This window comes from Melopsittacus undulatus, chromosome Z (assembly GCF_012275295.1).
Source record: "Melopsittacus undulatus isolate bMelUnd1 chromosome Z, bMelUnd1.mat.Z, whole genome shotgun sequence".
NCBI classification, from domain to species: Eukaryota; Metazoa; Chordata; class Aves; order Psittaciformes; family Psittaculidae; genus Melopsittacus; species Melopsittacus undulatus.
Genome location: NC_047557.1, coordinates 20005978 through 20022739, shown reverse-complemented (window position 1 = coordinate 20022739; position 16762 = coordinate 20005978). Strand labels below are relative to the sequence as shown.

Here is a 16762-nt window from a genome sequence, read left to right as displayed (position 1 = left end):
ATGTCTTTATTTTCTAGATATTTTAACTTTCATTCGAAGCCACATTTTGCATATGAGTCTTTTTTGATACACTGACTTTACTAAACACATGTTTCAATTATTGAGATTAACAGTCAGGACAAGTGTCTCCAGTAAATGAAAGGTAGTGCCAGTTGCTTTTGAGTATTTACATAAATATAGAAAGTACCCTTACCTGGAAAAGCTGTAGTGATCTATGTATAAAGCAAAATGAAGTTGAAGTACATTTAGAAAAATTATAATGTATGCAAGGCAAAAACCAGCTTATTGAAATGCATGGTTCTCAGCTCTCTACAGAACCTCTAAATGTGTCAAGTGTGTCATGTTGTGCCTTCTACTCTGTTCAAGATTGCTTCTGGCATGCCATGCTTTGGTAGCAAAGAGCCTCTGTAGTACCTGCAGTGCTAAAAGGAAGTGCTGGCTTGCATCTAATTACCCCGTAATTTAGTTTTCTGTAAATTATCAACTCTTCTACCTACAACTGTAACTTCACTGAGTTCCTCTGTATCTAGGCATGCATAAGACATGCATCACTCTCTTGTTGAGTCTGAATATTATATACAACTGTTGAGGAATAGGAATAATGGCTTGCACTCCTGCCTGCCAAAACATTAACTCATTTTGTTCTACAAGCTTAGTTAATTGCAGAAAATGAGGCAGCAAATGCTTTCAATCTCCTAAATACTTGTTCTTCTCTTTTGTGCTTCATGTTTATAATATATAGTCAGATGCAGCCTATACATGCCTAGTTTGTGCATGAAAAACAGGTACGTTTTTTCTTGACTGAAAGAAACACCATGGAAACAGATAACCTCTGACATGTACTCTTATCCCATAAATTTCAGAAGTTTGTTCCTGTGTCGTTTGTGTTATCTGAGAATCAGTAACACTAACTTCTACTCTATGGATTCAGGAAACTGTTTTCCTACCCATAGAAAGGAAATAAACGGGAAGCCTAATCAGAAGGAAACTCTCTCCTGTCCTGTGTCTTGCAGTAGCTGAAGACTGAAACTGGAAAAGGGGAGCAGGAAAGGAAACCAACTGACTGAAGCAGTGAACTCTTTGTTCTGTTTAGAGGATTCTGGCTACCCTTTGGCATAATTTCCTTTAACAAGGAGGTTTTATGTTTAAGGCATTTGGGCATTGCAAAGGGCTACAGAAAAAAAAACCAACCAAACAAAAACCCAAACAAAAAAGGAAAAAGAATCTAGATAATTCTTTTAAGGCACAAAACACTACTCTGATTGTTCCTCAGGTTTGAAGCCAAGTGTGTCTAACACTGAGCATGATGCTTTACTGTCACAGGTCTTTGTTCCTTCCGCATGATTGATGCAGTTGCATAATGGGCCAAGTGATCTTTTATATGGGAGGCAGGTCAATTCCGGGCATAACTGTTATTTCACTGGCATGTGATATCTTAAATCCTGGTCCCACCAAGTTCTAGCAGCATACTGAAAATCACTGGTGCTTCAGCAGAAGCAGTAGCAGCATCTGGAGAAAGCTGCTGCTGGCACAAAGGATAGGCAGGTTGCCAGGTTGTCTCACTAAATATCTTGTGGGCAGACACTGACTAAGTGAGCACTTAGGAGCTGTTCACACCGAAATGCAGAGTTAAGGGCGTGTGTGATTCCTACAGGACACTGCATGAGTATTTGCATGTGTTTGTCATTAGGTTAAACTGTTTCTTATGGATGGGTAATAGAGTTGGCACTCTTGGCTCTCTCCAGTACATTTGCAAGGGGTCAAATAGAGGCTGCAGAGAATCTTATTGAGGGAAATATGTACCTGACAGTATTGTCTGTGCAAACACATCATTAACTATTAACCTTGCAAAGTTTAAAATAACAATTTTGATCAAACTTTAGAAGTAAAGGCAAAGGCTTTAGGGCCTTCACTTTTGCAGTACTGTTAACTTTGAGGTCAGTATAATCTTTGTTTTGGTCTGGGACGTACAAGAAAAACAAGTCAAGCTGCGAAAAAAACAAAATGAGAAAAATACCACAGTGTGCAAACCTGTGGTCTGACTTTATTCTTACAAGTAGGTGCTGTATGAAGGTGTTACTGCACTTCTTCAGTGCAGGGGCTAGTGCCTGAAATCAAGCTGTGAGACATTACTGAACCAAAGCAGCACAGCAAATGAGTGTGGGAGTAGAGAGGGATAAGAGGAATCTGAGTCCCTTTGACACTGACTTCATTTGATACTAACACTTGATTGAAGCTATATCATTTCCTATACTCAATCTTTGCACTGATGGAAGACCTTTCAGAGCCATCCATCCATTCTGACCATGTAGGTACTCATTAAACTCCAGAAAATAGAGTTTTGTGTCCTTCGGAACCTAATTCAGGATCCTATAACCAGTTCAACTGCTGTCCTACCTTCCTGCTGCCCCCAGTGAACCCACACTGAACCAACAAGGTGGGAAAAGATTAGTGGCACCAGCAGAAGAAACAAAAATACTAGCACAGTCTACATGACCACGAGGCTAAGCACCCTCTTTTCTTGAGATTTTTCTGTGAAAACATATGATTGCCTTAAGCTTTTGGTAGTTTACCTACTTTTTAATTAGTAGATCACTTCAAATAAAACTGTGGAAGATTTGAAGTTTTTGTAAACTTTGCCAAGCTTCAAACAAGGGAAGTGAAGACACACAACTTACAACAGACACAAGTGCTTTGTGCTAGCTGTGCAGTGAGTTAGTGTCGTGGTTTAAACCAACACTCACTCCCCACCTTTGCTCCCCCAAGTCCCAGAGAGTTAGGAAGGAGAATCCAAAGAATGTAGCCCCCACGGATTGAGATAAAAATGGTTTAATAGCTAAGGTATAACATAAATCACTACTGCCACTACTACTACAAATGATAATGATACAGCAAACAACAAGTGAAGAGAATACAACACCTCACCAGCCACCGACCCATAACTCACTCCACCCTGACCGGCCGAGCACCACATGCTCCCTCCTCCATTTTACTCCAGAGCTCCACCCCTTCAGCTCTCTCCCAGTTGCATCCTGGGCATGACGTGCTATGGTATGGAATACCTCATTGGCTAGCCTGGGTCAGGTGTCCTGTCTCTCCTTCCTCCCGGCCTCCCCTCCTCCCCAGCAGAGCACGTGCTCAGAAAAGGCCTTGAACAAAAACACCCCCAAAACATGCTCGCTATCAAGCAACTGTTCCCAGCCTAGAAGTCAAAACACAGCACTGCACCAGCTACAAGAAGGAGAAAAAATGACTGCCACTGCTCAACCCATGACAGTTAGGGAGGACAAATTGTATCATACCTGTACGTGAGGGTGATTTGTGACAAAATCCTACAGGGGAAGTGGCACACTGAAACTGCACAGGATCATCAGAGCAATGTTTAGTTCTGCATCTAGTTCCATTTTCATGTGTCTTGAACTTTATTTGGTGAGGCAGCCTATGCCAGATACCCCACAGATTACGCAATGAATACGTTATTGGAAGCAGAACATGCTTCCCCTGTGGCCAGGGACAGCAATTGCCCTGGTGAACAGAGAAAGCATGGAACAAAAAAGTAGAGCATGTACAGATCCACGTGGGATGGTGGGAAAATGATGGTACAGAGCTGGTGGGGTTTGAAGGGATAAACTAGAAGAATGAAATGAGGGGGATGAGCTAGGGAAGGAGTCAAAAGGAGAAATAAGACGTAGTCAATCACTAAAATACAGAAAAATTAGCACTAGTTACTCCAGACATAATTATTCTCCTCTGACAAGTCCCAAAGGATTGTGAATTGTGTAATCCTAATAAAAGTTTCTGTAGGGTGATGCTCTAGAAATAAGCTGTGTAATTTTTATCACCCACATATGTTGGTACATATTCCAGTAATGATGCTATTAGTGGGGCTCGTAAGTTTGTCCCATCTTTTTGTAGAACACCCTTCCTTTTTCGTACAAACTGTCATAACTCCACTTCAGCAGCTGAGGGCACTCCATGACAGGCTAACTGAAAAAACACAGCGTGCTGCCGGTAGCTAACGAGAAGCCCGAGAGCAGACGTTTCGGTAGCAGAGAGCAAGTGAAGGGACCAGCCGGGTAAAAGGCCAGTTCTGCCTGAAAAGCCAGCATGTGCTGCCGCCTGAGCGCAGTAAGGGCTGGAGGGCTGTAGGTGTATGTGACTACAGGAGCACTGTGAACTGGCTCAGGCTGGAACACTGGTGATGGAAATGCATATATATTAGTGTCAGCAGGAAGGAAGATCAGCTGTGAGACAGTCTGGAGGCCAGATATACGGTGTTGATTTCACAGAAGGTCTTGGTTGCCCTGGCAAATTCAAGGCTCTCTAATGCGCAGGGAGCCGGACATCTGGGATTTAATGAATTTATTTCTGGAAATTAAAGTCTTGAAACACCTTTTTCCCCCAATGCTAGGATAAGAATGAGTGGTTCGTGCCAAGACCTTCTTTCCACAAGCCTGTAATTAGGCCACTTATGAGTGTCAAATTCCCATTCCTCATCTGACCCAGGGATTTATGCATGCCCAGGCTTCCCACACCCCCAATAACCGGGCTTTTATGAAAAAGCTGTGCACTTGTGTCAAAATGAAGCTGTAGGGATAGGGAATTAGTTAGTTAGTTAGTTTGTTTGTTTGTTTGTTTGTTTTTCCTGTGGCCAGGGACAGAAAGTATGTCTGAAGCCTGAGTTCAGCCTACATTTGCCCTGTTTCTTGGCAGGGTAGCTGCAGTGCTGCATACTGATCTGGCTACAGGGATGCTGCTATCTTAGACAGCTTGCAAATCAGCTTCTCGTCCAGGATGCAGGTACACCTGAGCACTCTGCAGATGTAAACTGGAAGAAAAATTGGAAGATTACAGTGCACTGGCTAGGATGGCTTTCCTTTCACAAGATACGAAAGGGTCAGTTTCAAGGCTTTGCATTAATGTTATTTTATCTAAGAGAATAGGTTTAGAAGGAGAAAGTGAAGTATATTAATTGCAAAATATCCAGTAGCTCTCCACAGAAGCTAAGAAATGTAAGCAGTGTAAGAAATTTATCTGCCAGCAGATAAGCGTTTAGAGGCCTTTGTAGCACTTAAATATTGAGTTTGATACCTAGAGCTAAAGTTACCTGATGAGCTGTGCATATTTAGACTTGGAAGGAAAAGCAGAACTTGCAAGATGGTGGAAAGACTGGAGAAAAGATGAAGGAGCAACTTCAGAGGCAGAAAAGGCAGAAACATGATTTATTATTGGGGTTAAGAGTGCTGTCAAAAATTCTTATATTTGCAACAGGTTTTCCTTTTAATAGTATGCTAAAATAGACAGCATGCAGCAAGTATTAGGCAAATACTCCCTGTGCCAAAGTGGGAGAAGCAGCCTTAGTATAATTCAACTGCATGGGGCAGCTCAGCAGCCTCTCCGTGTCTTGTAACTGGGAGGGAACCCAGCTTCAAGACTTTGCTTCAGCAAAGAATAAAGAGAATAAAGAGTCATAGTCTTGCCTAGCAGAACACTTTGCATATTCAGCTTTAACCACGTGCTCGTGTCCTCCTGAGGGCAATCTTAACAACCTCCCCTAATCCTTTACCAGGAAAAGCCTGCTCTTAAATTTGGTTTTTCCCATGTGCAATACCACTTCTTTCCAGTGGAGGGAAAACGTGTACGTCTATCCAACATACTTTTCCCTTTCTTCACACGTCTTTCAGCACAGCAGACCAAAGCAATTTACCGACAGAAAACAAAGCATCAAGAAATCATGTTGACGTTAAGTAACCTATTTCATAATATCGCATACTAATTTTGGGAAAGTAAAATTGCGTGAGGGAAATGATATTCACCTGGGAAACCAATGCTCGTATGTCCAAGGGGTGTGTGGCACAGGACTGAGTACTGTCTGTGTATCCCAATTTTTCCTTCTGCTTTAACCTCTAGCTCTATGGTTAAACACTAGGAATACTAACATGACTTGACTAGACTTTGCAGAGAAAGGCAGGAAGTAAGACACCTGAAAGCAGGATCACATGCCCAGTAAAATACTGTGGATGGGTAGGAGTGTACATAATCCAATAAATTAGACACTTGAGCACTGTTACCTTCATAATGCAATACCTATGTCAATAAATGTTGTTCTGCACTTTCTCTCTTTGGAGGGTCTTCTGGTAAAGCATTCACCCTCATGTTGACATTGGAAAATACGTATATTTTGCTGTTATTTCAAGACCTGAAATAAGTGATGTTCAGAGAGTGACACTGAAATGATGTATACAGGTACATATGCTAAGAGTCTTTGTATTAAATCAACTAGACTTTGATTTTTACCAGCAATGAAATATTCTTTGTGTGTGCCAGCAAGCAAATAATATTCAGAAATGTCCAACAAATCAAGGAAATAATGAACTTCAGCATTTTTGTATCTTCAGAAAGGGAGAAATGCAAAACTATTTCACGTTTCAAAACTTTCTCCCATACACACACTTCACGCTTCAACCATCTGTATGCAAACATCTAGATCAGAGGTCCTGGACTACAGTTGCCTTCAGGGGTCTTCAAAATTAATTTATGTGCGTTTGGGCTCCTTCTGCTTGTGAGAAGAAAATTTTGGAACTGGCTATTGTCAGACAGCTACGGAGGGCATCACTAGGCATAGCTTCTCCATGCAGAAGGAGGGTCAAAGTAGCTTCTTGTCACTATCATGCATCCCAATTACCTGTACTGAGTTAGTGTATGAGCCTCAGCTTCATGCTGACATAAAAACAGGCCCTGGCTCTCTGAGGTGGTGGAGTTGCTTAGGCATAGGTGGGAAAGCTCCTTCCCATCCTCATGTGCAGTAATAGACACTTGTCTTACGGGCCACAGCGCTGATCATCTGCCAGAACTGCCGTTGCTCCACACGCAGCAATAGCAGAGTCAGGAAAGCACACCTTGTGCCGAGGCTGCCCTCGCCTTGCTCCGCCGCCGCTCAGTGAGAGGCACAGCGTTCACAGCAGCTGCGGCGCGACCCAAAGGCTCCCGGCCACCTGCCCCAGCGCTCGGGCTTGATTCAGGCCCACCCTGCAGAGCTCCTGCGCCCCCGCCGCCACCGCACGGAGGGGCACGACCGAGCACTGCAAGGCACAGGAGGGCAGCACAGCAGGGCAGCCCAGGCTGCCCCAGCTACCTCGGGACACCCCGGGGCTGGGCCAGTGCGGGCGGAGCAGGACTCCGGCAGGGGCCGTCCCTCAGCGACAGGGCGGAGCCGCCGTCCACGATATAAGGGACGAGTCAGGGCACTGCTCGGCGTCGGGAGAGCGTCGGGGGTGAGGTGCAGAGCTAGCGTAGGGCAGAGTAAGTGGGGCAGGACGGGCAGAGCCGGCGAGGTGCGGGAATGGAGCTGCTGAGGACTATAGCTTACCCGCCGGGCGGCGGCAGCGGCGGCGCCAAGTGCTGCGAGGCGCCAGTGGGCAGAGCGGCCGGTGGCGAGTCGCGAAGAAAGAAAGCGGAGGAGCAGCCGCACCAGCACGGCCACCCCGCCGCGGAGGTCTCCCGGATTATAACCGACCCCACGACGGGGAAGCGCTATTGCCGCGGCAAGGTGCTCGGAAAGGTAATGGCCGCGGCGGACCGTGCCCTTCTCCCGGGCGGCGGCCTCGGTGTGCCCTGTCGTGGCCGCCCTCCCCGCCGGAGCGCGGTGCGGCGGGGCTGCGTTCCTCTGTGGCGGGGTGCGCCGCGCTGCCGGCCCCAGCTTGGCTACCGATGAGTTTGCCCCGCGCTGCCCCGTCCGGCCGCAGCGGGTCCGGCTCATCTCCGCCCTCAATACAAGCGGAATTCTGCCTTTCAGTTCGGGCGAGGCCAGAGAAATGGGTTTAATGTTGCATGCGGGGCTGGCGGGGGTGTATGTGTGTGTGTGTGGAGTGTGACAAGGAGCGCATCGCGAACCTTCAGATGGGCGATGAACCTGAGACCTTCAGTCTTTCACCGAATTGTCTAGTGCAAAGGAAGTTGTGCTCCTTGACTAATACGTGAGCTGGTGAATGACTAAGTGTGAGACTTCTTTCATACCTGCTATAATTGCCTTTTTCTGTTGTGTCTCTCTAGGGTGGATTCGCCAAGTGCTATGAGATGACAGATTTGACAACAAATAAAGTTTATGCTGCAAAAATCATTCCTCATAGCAGAGTAGCAAAACCTCATCAAAGGGAAAAGGTGTGTCTGCATGAATGGTTATTTTTTTTTCCTTTTTCTTTTTTCTTCTTTTTTTCTTACCTCCCCCAACTCTTTTTGTGTGCTGGATTGCCCAGCCCTTTTCCTGAAATGGTTCTGATACAATTGTCTGCTCAGCCTTGTAGACACTAGGCTAACAACACTTTCTCCCTCCCTCTTGTCTTTTCAGATTGATAAAGAGATTGAGCTGCACAGAATGCTTAATCATAGACATGTTGTGCAGTTTTACCACTACTTTGAAGACCGAGAGAATATTTACATTCTTCTGGAGTACTGCAGTAGAAGGGTGAGCATCAACTGGGAGAAATCCAGTATTTACTTACCTGGAATCTACAACTAATTTAAATGTGTGATGTGTAAAAGGTATTTTTGGTTTTTTGTGCCTTCTTTAGCTCTCATTTCTCCATGTATTGATTTATCCTTGCTTAAGGTAAATCTTGTGTGTGAATGTTCAATGACGCTTCTGCCTTTGTTTTTCCTCTGCAGTCAATGGCTCACATCTTAAAAGCCAGGAAGGTGTTGACAGAACCAGAAGTACGATACTACCTCAGGCAAATTGTGTCAGGGTTAAAGTATCTTCATGAACAGGAAATCTTGCACAGGGATCTTAAACTAGGTAAGTTCTGCACCTTGACTACTTCAAAATACACTCCTGTAGCCCTGTTGACATTGTACCACTTTACACTTGTATGGTGATAGCTTAATTAATAGAATCAGCTCAGTCTGTCTTTACAGTGGAAACCTGGAGTACTTAAAGGGTGACACTAAGCATTCATACTTAAAAAAATCTTGGCTAGCTTATGGCTTTGAACAAAGTATGACTCAGCACATGTGGCAAATGCATTCCTACCTTTCAAGAAAAGAACTAACTGGAATTTCTCCATCTGCTAGGCAACTTCTTCATTAATGAGAACATGGAACTGAAACTGGGTGACTTTGGCTTGGCAGCTAGGCTGGAACCACTTGAGCACAGGAGGAGGTAGGAGCATCAGAAAGTATAAAGTCTAGTAGTAAATGGAGCTAAATTCATTTAAAAATGAGAAATCCCATTCTATAGCAAAATTTATTTGCTTCTGGAATCAAGATTTCCCATTCTAGAAAACAGGCTGCTGTGCTTTGATTTCTGCTTTCCTCTGAGCATTTGAATAATAGTAAATGCCAGAGGCAGTTTACCTGACTGACGAATAATGCAGACATGAGTCTGCTGTTCCTGTATCACGAAAACACCATGAAACACCTCTACACTATTACCGTTCATACAGCTCTTTTTAGGAGTCTCCAAGTTCTTGTCTGAACTTGAGAGGAAAAACTGCTCTATGAAAAGTAACTTCTCTCTTTCTATCTGAAATACTAACCAGCTCTATGGCCTCTTTGATTTGCAGAACAATATGTGGCACACCAAATTACCTCTCTCCAGAAGTCCTCAACAAACAAGGGCATGGCTGTGAATCTGACATCTGGGCCTTAGGCTGTGTAATGTAAGTACTTCTCTGCTTTTGAAATTAAATATTTCTGTCACGAGACTAGGCTTCTCAGAGTATAAAGGGGATGCAGTACTGCATCAGTTTGCAGCACCTGTGTGTGTAGCCCAAATGCAGAAATTGTCCCGAAACAAACAAAGCCTTTTTTGTAGTTGTAGAAAAGTATTGTGCATATGTAAAATAAATAAAATTGGTATCCTTTGCTTTTCAATAGGTACACAATGCTCTTGGGAAGACCTCCATTTGAGACCACAAATCTTAAAGAAACATACAGATGTATAAGGGAAGCAAGATACAGCCTGCCTTCATCTCTCTTGGCACCTGCAAAACATTTAATAGCTAGTATGTTGTCAAAAAATCCTGAAGATCGGCCCAGCTTAGATGAGATAATTCGACATGAATTTTTCTTACAGGTTTGTGCTGTTTAGTGTTCTCGCTGAAAAAATATTCACCCCCAAAATGCACTGTCAACTAAAAAAATATTTTTTCATATATGTTTTCTACAGGGCTTTACACCTGATAGACTTTCTGCCAGCTGTTGTCACACCGTTCCTGATTTCCATTTGTCAAGTCCTGCTAAAAATTTCTTCAAAAAGGCAGCTGCTGCTCTCTTTGGTGGTAAAAAGGATAAAGCTAAATACTTCGATACACATAGTAAGTGAATTGTAGCTGTGCTTGAAACCTCTATGCCGTTAATATTGTGATAGTAACGTACAGCTGTGCCATAGCAATGGAGCACTCATATTTCTCAGAGCTTCTCTGGGTTAGTTTCAATGTCTTTATTAATAAGTATAGGTGGTAGCCTGCAACCTACACCAACTTACACAATTAAATGCTTCTTTTTGCATGTTGACCATCTGTTAGTCTGTAATGCCTTTTAAAGTGTAGTCTTTTACCAGTCTGCATAATGGCACTGCTGTTCTCAGAAAGTATGGCAGGTTTGGAATAAGCTACTGGAGGGAGATGATGTACTTTCTGCAACATATTTGTTAGGCTTTCTGTAGCTGAACAGCACTTGCAGATGTAGCATAAAGTTTTCTTTTTCATGTGTTACAGACAGACTAGCTAAAGAAGATGAAGAAATCTACAAGCTCAGACATGATTTGAAGAAGACATCGATAACCCAGCAGCCCCACAAACACAGAACAGATGAGGTAAACGCAAGTGTAGTTCAATTCAAATCCAATAACACCTGGGTGGAGTAGCTATAATTAAATTATATTTGACTTGGATATCAGAGCTGGGGCTGTACATAGCATAATCAAGCTTAAATGATTAGCAGAGTTTCTTGAAGAGGGCTTAACAAAGCTTCACCAAGGAATGGTAGCCTTTGTACGGAGACTATCAATTTTGGCTTTTGAGTAATTATAGTATCTGCCTAGGTTCCATTGTTGTCTGTGTGGTAACTTGTCTGTCAGGTGCTCTTTCCCAATATTTGAAATACAATGCTTCAGTTCATGATTAACTAGGACTTCATAAAGACTAAATTGCTGAGATCTAATTCTTACCATTTGGTGTTCAGACCTGCACACAGCTGTTCTCTTGCCAGGACAGGAGAGAAGAAAGCTGATTACTAGCATGTAAGATGCAAATTGAAGATCTAAAGGATGGAAAGACCTGGTGTGTTTCCTTAAGCTCAGCTTCCTGAAACTCAGTCAAACAGCAGCTCTTTGAGCTTGCTGGAAATATTAATACCAGTTTCCCTGGAATTTATCATTTGTTGAGAAACACTAGAGGCATGCAAAACTTGTGCATAAGACTTGGCTTGTGTTATGTTTGATGTTTACATGTCTGACATCTCTTCCAGGAGATCCAGCCTCTTACCACAACAGTAGCGAAGCCGGGAGCATTGCCAGAAACTAAGCAGATTGGAGATTCTATTCGAATGATAGTCAGAGGAACTCTGGGAAGCTGCAGCAGTAGCAGTGAATGTAAGTGCAGCAAAATGTAATTCTAAATCCTACCTTTACTTTACTTCATGTCTCAGACTTAGTGGCTTGAAATAAACAGCTGCTTTCCTCCTGACCCCCTATTTTGATGTGGTAGATTTTAGAGCCAATATTTTGGAAGAATTAAAACTGGGAAGCCATAAAGGCTAAAATTCTTAAAATTACAGTCTAGATAACTGGAAGGTTTAGAATGAAAGCCTGCTCTCTGTATGCTCTTGTCACTCTAATAGTCCTTCTCTTTCAGGCCTGGAAGACAGTACCATGGGAAGTGTTGCTGATACAGTCGCAAGGGTATTGCGAGGTTGTCTGGAGAACATGCCAGAAGCAGACAGCATTCCCAAAGAGCAGCTGACAACATCATTCCAGTGGGTTACAAAATGGGTGGACTACTCTAACAAGTATGGCTTCGGGTATCAGCTATCAGATCACACTGTTGGTGTCCTTTTCAACAATGGGGCACATATGAGCCTTCTGCCAGACAAAAAGTAAGAATGCTTACAAAACTGACAATTCATCTAAGGACAGTTAAACATGAAATGATTTTTTGTCATCTCTAACTCCTTACTCTATTTCTCCTCTTACAGGACAGTCCACTACTATGCTGAGCTAGGCCAGTGCTCTGTCTTCTCAGCTGCAGAGGCTCCTGAACAGTTCATTAGCCAAGTAACTGTACTGAAGTATTTCTCTCACTATATGGAAGAGAACCTCATGGATGTAAGTTCAGCACCTTCTGGATCTTGAGCTGTAAAAATACACTAAATGTGATCTAAATGCTTAACATAATGTTCATTACCTTTCCTAGGGAGGAGATTTGCCGAGCCTAACTGATGTACGCAGACCCAGGCTTTATCTCTTACAGTGGCTTAAATCTGATAAAGCATTAATGATGCTCTTCAATGATGGCACGTTTCAAGTAAGTTTGGTAGCAGCACTGGATAAAATGTTTTAGAATACTTTATTGCAATAAAACTAGACAAGTGCCATAAACTGAGGAGAGCATAAGCAAACAAACTTTCTTCTTTTACAGGTGAACTTCTATCATGATCACACAAAAATTATCATTTGCAATCAGAGTGAGGAGTATCTCCTTACCTACATCAATGAAGAGAGGATATCTACAACGTTTCGTCTGACAACTCTTCTGGTTTCTGGATGCTCACTGGAACTAAAACACAGGATGGAATATGCTCTGAACATGCTGCTTCAGCGGTGTAACTGAAGGGACTGACTCGTTAAACCAAATGGACCTTCTTGTTCACTGTGAAATCTACAGTGGGGATATTGGAGCAACTAGTATGATGATCATGATGATGGATGTGTGGTGGTACGAAAACTTGACTATCCTAGTGTGCTGGGCACACATCTATTAGACAGAAGCCTAAACCTACTGTTGGACTAAGATGATGTGACAAGGAGTTTTTTGGACCATAGTTTTCCTTGCTTCGTGTTTGTTAAAGATATTTTTGACTTGAACTCTGAGCAGAGTGTGACTGCCTTCTCTGTAGGAGAGCATTTCTGGTGGAGTTAAACTGTGAATATGCATCTGGAAAGGGAGGGACGGGGATATCCATTATTGTGGAATAGCTGTAATAAGCAGCTTCTGGCTGCTTAACTGTGAACTATGGCCATACTATCTTTTTTTCCCCTTGTTTTTCGAAAACTCCCACACTTGTGGCTGGCAAAGTGCATTCCTTGTTAATTTTTTTTTTTATTTATTACAGCCTAAAGTGAAATATTTATTACACACTTTTTTTTTTTTTTTTTTTTTTTTTAGTACCTTGGCATTTTAAATAAAGACAATGGAATCTGAACCATCATGCTCCACTCATTTTTACAGTACAGCTTAGCCTGCTTTGCTTTTCATTACCAAAAATCTGCAGGTCTCCCTTCCTTATGCCATTTTTGAAAAGTCTGCTGCAGGTCAGGATATGAATGACAGTCTCTAACATGGAGCAGTCTGTCCGTGTCTATACACACTTGTAGTCACAAGCACCAATCTGCTGCTGCTAATTATAGTAGCAACCCTAAACAAACTGCTGATGGAACCTATGGCATAATGATGTAGGCCTTGACTCTTCATTGTTGTCCTAGGGGTCAAAAACAAAACTATGGATCTTTTCAAGATCTTTAATTCCAGAACTGAAATTGATGTTTTACACTGACTGAATAGAATTCCTTGTTTTGGGTTGGGACTTGGTGGACAGTAACTACAATAATTAGCTGTATAAGCTTCCTTCTCTTACTTACCATGGAAGCACTGCTCATATTCACATGAGGATTGAAGTATTCTGGCACCTCAATGGTAGAATGAATTGTCCATGCCTATTGCTGCCCTCTGTTGTGTTCTATTGTATGTGTCTTTCTACCCTTGATTAAATGGTAACCCCAGTGAAGTAAAATCAAAATGGTGAGGAGATTAAAGGCTGACTTAGTATTAATTTGGGCTTATTCTACCAAATTGATAGTAACACATGTGGTCATCTAATGCTACGACCAAATACCATTTATGGTATTGCCATAAATCCTCCATAAAGTCATTCAAAATAGCTGAACGCACCATAGGAATGGCCTGTTGCTTAGTGAAATCCTACTGCTACTAAATACACAATTATTAGAGAAATTGTTTTCCTAAACAGAAGGAAATGCCATTTGTGAGTTAAACTTTACAAACATATGGAACTATTGAGGACTCAGCCCAGTGCAGGGCAGGGGGAGGAATGTGTGCTTGTAGGCTGGGCTTGTTTTCAGCTATTATGTGGCACCTGGACCCACACAAACATGGAAGTCTTCAAGCAACTGTTCTGATGCAGCAGCGAGTAGTTCAATTGCTCATTTGGATTAATCTTTGTATAACTGAATTAGGTCTGTTCAGAAAGACACACCTCAGTTGCTATCAATGTTTCAATCAAGGCATCTAAATGCAAGGAGCAGTCAATAGAAATATAAAGTGCAGACTAAACAAAGTACAGATGTCAACCCAATAGGGAGCAGAGGAGGTATCACTGGCTTGCTTCCTCTTGCAGCAAGTATGTATAAATGTGATTGTTTTGCTTGTATCTAATACCATGCATTAGGTAATATTTATTTACTTCTCAAGTCTAGACAGGAAGACCTAATTGAGTTCTTCAGATAGATTCATTAATGTAACTTTAGGCAGTTCAATGAAGTTAAATACATACTTGTTATTGTGAGCAGAATTCAGCTTCCCAGCTGTCTGCTTTCTTCAAGAGGTAATGATTGATTTTATTCCTGGGAAGCCATGTCTTACATTACTGTCCTGCACACATACAGCCACTGTAAGCCTTTTTCTCTGTCAAAGTAAGATCTCCCTTTTTGTTAATGACACCAGTAAACATGCAGTTCATGTGTGTTTGAAACACAAAAATTACTTGAACTATAGTACCTCTTCAGATGGAAAAACAGTTCTTTGACTGTGTGCTAGAGAAAGTATGACCCTTTAGCTGTTTCTTTGAGCACCAGAATTACCTTTTGATGGCTAAAATTCTGTCTAGTGTAAGAAAATAAACTGATTTCAAGTGTAGGATGTTTAACGGTGGATGTAAAGGTTCCAAATCCAAATGTTGTAGGATGCTAGTTGGTTGTGGACAATTGTAATGCACCTCATGCAAATACAGTTAAGGGAATCAGTTATTTCTATGCAATACGTATGTGGGGAACTAGGATCCTTGGAGCTTTCTAAATCTATCTTTCTGGTTAGTGCTATGTATCCTAACCTCACTTTTTATTGTCATATTGCAAAATGAGAGAGGTGTTTAGATCAGGTTAATCTGAAATATCTATTTCAAAGCACGTTAACTTTGCCCTACTTCCTCAGCCCAAGGAGGGAAAGCTGCTTTAAAATTTGTAATAGATGAACTTGCATCAGGAACAAAGGTTCTGAAATTCTTTCCCAGGGTGGATCCTGTCTTAAATAAGACACTGTAGTGCTCTAATTGACCTTCTTTACCCAATCACATAACACCCCTTTTGTAATTCTGCATATAGGAAGATTAATATTAGAAAAGTACTTGTCCACTTTATATAACAAATGTCTTGCCTTCTCTTGCAAGAAAAATATATGGACTGAATTTTATGCTTGTCAGGCAGTGATTCTAATCTTTCATGTTGAAAACAACGGCAAACACATCATAGGTGTTTTGCTTGGGAGCATATGTACGTGAATGAAAATGTGGAGATTAAAGGATTAGGTGAAAGTTGGCACAAAGTTTTCTGAGGTTTTGCTGGTGGACACAGGAAATAACATTGCTAAGAAAAAAAGCACTCTTGTACTCTTCAAAACATCTTTATCAAATCTTAAAATACCTTTTTGCAAATATACATGTGTACTTGAACAGCCCAGTGTGCTAACCTGCCAGTAGCAAACAAGTTAAGGAAACAATTCAAACAGGTCATGCTTCAATGTTAATGTAATGTATTACCCAGTGATGCCAGTAGTCACTCATGTGTTCTAGGGCATTCAGTAGTCATTCCATTTCATTAAATCACCTCATGTACCATATATGACAAAAAAAAATATTGGCAGTTAGGGTTATATTGCAACATTGAACAAACTTTCTGATATTGTCCGTCTTACTCAGGAAACTAGAAAAAGATTCAGCCACTTTAAAACTATTTTATTTCTGCTGAATATAGATTGGAGAATGATCTTTCAGCTGCCCATAATCTACTGATTAGATGGATTTCAAATGTAAATGTGAATTCTCAAAAAAAAAAATTGTATGTTCTAACAGTTAATTATGAAATTCCAACTAGATGCATACCTAAGGAATCAACCAGAATCATGCATGTCTTTGGTCTAGTTTTATATTCTGCATGCCTTCCTAACGCCAATAGTGGCAGACATATCCTTGATTGAATTGCCACAATGTTAGACCAATATACACAATTTAAGAGGTTAAGCTCCATTTAAATATACAGCATTGGAAACATCATGGTTTATCAGTGTTTGGCAATTAATATAGTAGAATGTGAAGATTTAGCCTCTGGGATTTATCTGTATAAATTATTTCAGTATAGAAACAAAATTGATTTGAAAGATTCTATTATACTGACATAGATTTGAGCTAAGTTTGAACCTGTAGCTCTTCTTTTTCTGCTGTGTAATCATGGGGGAAAAGCTACATTTTACATTGT

The 16762-nt window shown here is 41.8% G+C and overlaps 1 protein-coding gene across 1 annotated transcript; it reads left to right on the top strand.

Annotated features, from left to right (window-relative positions):
* Window positions 1–7266: 7266 nt before the first annotated feature.
* On the top strand, window positions 7267–15706 carry PLK2 (polo like kinase 2). Its single transcript, XM_034072782.1, has 14 exons — window positions 7267–7561; window positions 8053–8160; window positions 8348–8464; window positions 8665–8794; window positions 9070–9157; window positions 9561–9656; window positions 9874–10072; window positions 10166–10313; window positions 10716–10813; window positions 11467–11590; window positions 11853–12093; window positions 12193–12322; window positions 12411–12521; window positions 12636–15706. Exons 1-14 carry the CDS (start codon window positions 7343–7345, stop codon window positions 12825–12827), a joined length of 2001 nt encoding a protein of 666 aa, XP_033928673.1. The 5' UTR covers window positions 7267–7342; the 3' UTR covers window positions 12828–15706.
* Window positions 15707–16762: the final 1056 nt, after the last annotated feature.